General features: G+C 30.9%; 1 protein-coding gene across 1 annotated transcript; it reads right to left on the bottom strand.

Annotated features, from left to right (window-relative positions):
* Window positions 1-359: 359 nt before the first annotated feature.
* LOC124940142 (transmembrane protein 258-like) lies at window positions 360-1909 on the bottom strand. Its single transcript, XM_047480625.1, has 4 exons — window positions 1740-1909; window positions 1549-1652; window positions 734-812; window positions 360-638 (listed from the first exon to the last, which is right to left on the bottom strand). Exons 1-4 carry the CDS (start codon window positions 1740-1742, stop codon window positions 591-593), a joined length of 234 nt encoding a protein of 77 aa, XP_047336581.1. The 5' UTR covers window positions 1743-1909; the 3' UTR covers window positions 360-590.
* Window positions 1910-2554: the final 645 nt, after the last annotated feature.

Genomic DNA, 2554 nt, shown 5'->3' with positions numbered 1-2554 from the left:
TATATCCAGATTTTTACTAGGTTAGATACTATATCTAATACTGATTTAGTTCAAACCTCTCAAATTGCAAAAAAAAATTATATTTAGACGAAACTGCTAAATGTGTAATTGAGTTTATAACTTGAAACAATGTTTGGGCGTTGTTTGATTTAGTTAGGAGGTTAAACACTCAAACCATCTTAAATTAAGGGTCATTTTAGCTACTAATATCATTGTTCACTAACTTTCTATCAATTGTTTTTGGGATATAATTCATAAGCTTGTTGAAGAAATAAATGACCTTATTTTGTATTGAAAACAAATAAATAAAATGTATGCATGTAATTTGTAAAATGGTGATTGAGATGTCTGATGTGGGCAATCTCACACAAGCATTACATATATATGAACCACCCATACTATCAATTCATAACCAATAATAGTAGACATTTGAAACTAATTCTTCCTAACCCTTGTTCAAATCGCTAGAAAAGTTCCGAGAAAATAAAAAGAAACCGCGAGACAACTCATTGTACAAAGTTTAGACCATTGCAGCCTTTGTTACACATCTCATCTTGGTTCTTCTATAAATAAATTCTAGGGTTTAAGAATCAAACATAAACACCTGAGGCCAGAAGCAAGAACAATGATCCAAAACCCTGTGAACCCAAAGAAACAAAGTTCAGCATGTAATAGTTTCAGCAGAGAAGAATACATATGAATGAAAGACTAATAACTAAGAAAAAAACAATACCAAGAAGACAGATGCAACTGCACCCAATGTCACCTCCTTCCCAAGGCTGCGGTTTTTTCTTGATACAGTGGCCTCGTAGCTGGAACGACAAACAAACAAATTTATTCTTCTTGTCAACAAGGCTCCAATTCCATAGTTGTAGATTTATGTTTAGATAGTATGAAGAAAACTACTTGAACTGCTTACACCCGGTAACTTAAAAAACTTAAAATCCTAACCCCACTTAGCAAAGACAAGAAAGATGAAATTTGATGCTGTTGATGATATTGAAGATTATTATACAACTGATTAGCGAGACCAAATTGTCACTTTCTGTTGTCACTTTTCAGAAAAATGGCATCTAGGTGTGAAGAATACCCAAATGCAGTAAGCCAAGTGAACTACAATGTAGTTGCTCACAATCAACCAATTATCACACTACTGAATGGATATAACATGAGAACCCCAAGAACATTTTAGCATAATTCATCAAACTTGTATATTAAACAATGCAGGATAGATCTCCAACTTTTGGAGTTCTGTTCCAATCATTCTAAACAACAGCAATATACAATGACAGGAAGGACCTACAATCAGGACTACCCATAAATGACAGGATCCAAACTCCTAATCTCTCATACTTGTGGCAGGTATTTTCCAAACAAAGTTATAAATATTCACAAGATCTAGGATCCTAACACATAACTTAATGAATTGATATGCAGAAACAATTAGCCAATTCACTAGTCTCTATTGAATTCAACAGGAGAACTAATCAATGAAGATTTAAAAGATCTGTAGATAATGAATGCATTAGTTAGGATTAGATCGCCTACATGAAGAAAGAAGCGGTGATTGCGAGGCCGATCGCGAGCATGAAAAATGAAAGCGTAGGGTACCAAACATTGGGTACGGGGCTCGAAATAGGTTTCGTTGTTGACTGCGATTGTGATTAGAGAAACGGAAATCAGTATGAAAACACACAAAAATATAAAATAAAAAAGAGATTGTTACAAGTCTGACGAACCATTTTCTTGCGACGGGATAGATCTATGCTTCGTCTTCTTCAAGATCGACCAAAATCTTCTGGACGACGGCCTGTAAGTGCGAAATGAGCAAGAATTTAATCTCCCTAAAACCTCCACTGGTAAATTTGGGTAAAAGAAGTCTTCAACTGGATTCAGGGATCCAGTGCGCAGATGCCTATGTTAACATCCCTATCCCTGCACTATATTATTAGAAATTGATTTAATATAAATATATTTAATATCATTTATTTATAATTATTTAATTTTATAAATTTGAATAAAATTTTGTTAGACACAAAAATTTAAAAATATCTAACTAAACAAAAGAGAAAAAATTATAATTATAAAGAATTTATAAAAAAAAATTATATAATAAAATTTAATAAAATTTAAAAAAATATTCGTATAATCCACACGAATAAAAATATAAAAAGAATAATAATAATAATATATATTTAATATTTAAATTTTTTTAATAAATCACGAATAATATATTAAAATAAAAAATATAACATTCGTTTCACATTTTATTCACTTCGGTAACAACTCATCTTATTACATATCTCATCACATATTTTTTTTCTTCTAATAAACCTCTCATCTCATGACCTTACACTTTCACTTTGATCTTTCAAATATTTGATTAATATTTTTTAATATTTAGCATCGTGACCTCACACTTTGATTAATCAAATATTTGATTTATATATTTTAACCACTTTTAATTATTACCGCTCTATTATCCCTCGATAAACCACCATCTCAATCACACTTGGTTAATATGTTGTACTTGTTTTATTATTTTGCAAGTTCG

The sequence above is a fragment of the Impatiens glandulifera genome, chromosome 5 (assembly GCF_907164915.1).
Source record: "Impatiens glandulifera chromosome 5, dImpGla2.1, whole genome shotgun sequence".
NCBI classification, from domain to species: domain Eukaryota; kingdom Viridiplantae; phylum Streptophyta; class Magnoliopsida; order Ericales; family Balsaminaceae; genus Impatiens; species Impatiens glandulifera.
Note: the sequence above shows the minus strand (reverse complement) of the source record. Positions and strands in the feature narration are given on the sequence as shown.

What these genes read in the sequence shown, in the direction of transcription:
- LOC124940142 (XM_047480625.1), bottom strand. An exon ending in ATCACCGCTTCTTTCTTCAT is followed by an intron (nt 813 to 1,548) that starts GTAGGCGATCTA and finishes TTGTCGTTCCAG; the next exon opens with CTACGAGGCCACTGTATCAA. An exon ending in CAGTTGCATCTGTCTTCTTG is followed by an intron (nt 639 to 733) that starts GTATTGTTTTTT and finishes TTGGGTTCACAG; the next exon opens with GGTTTTGGATCATTGTTCTT.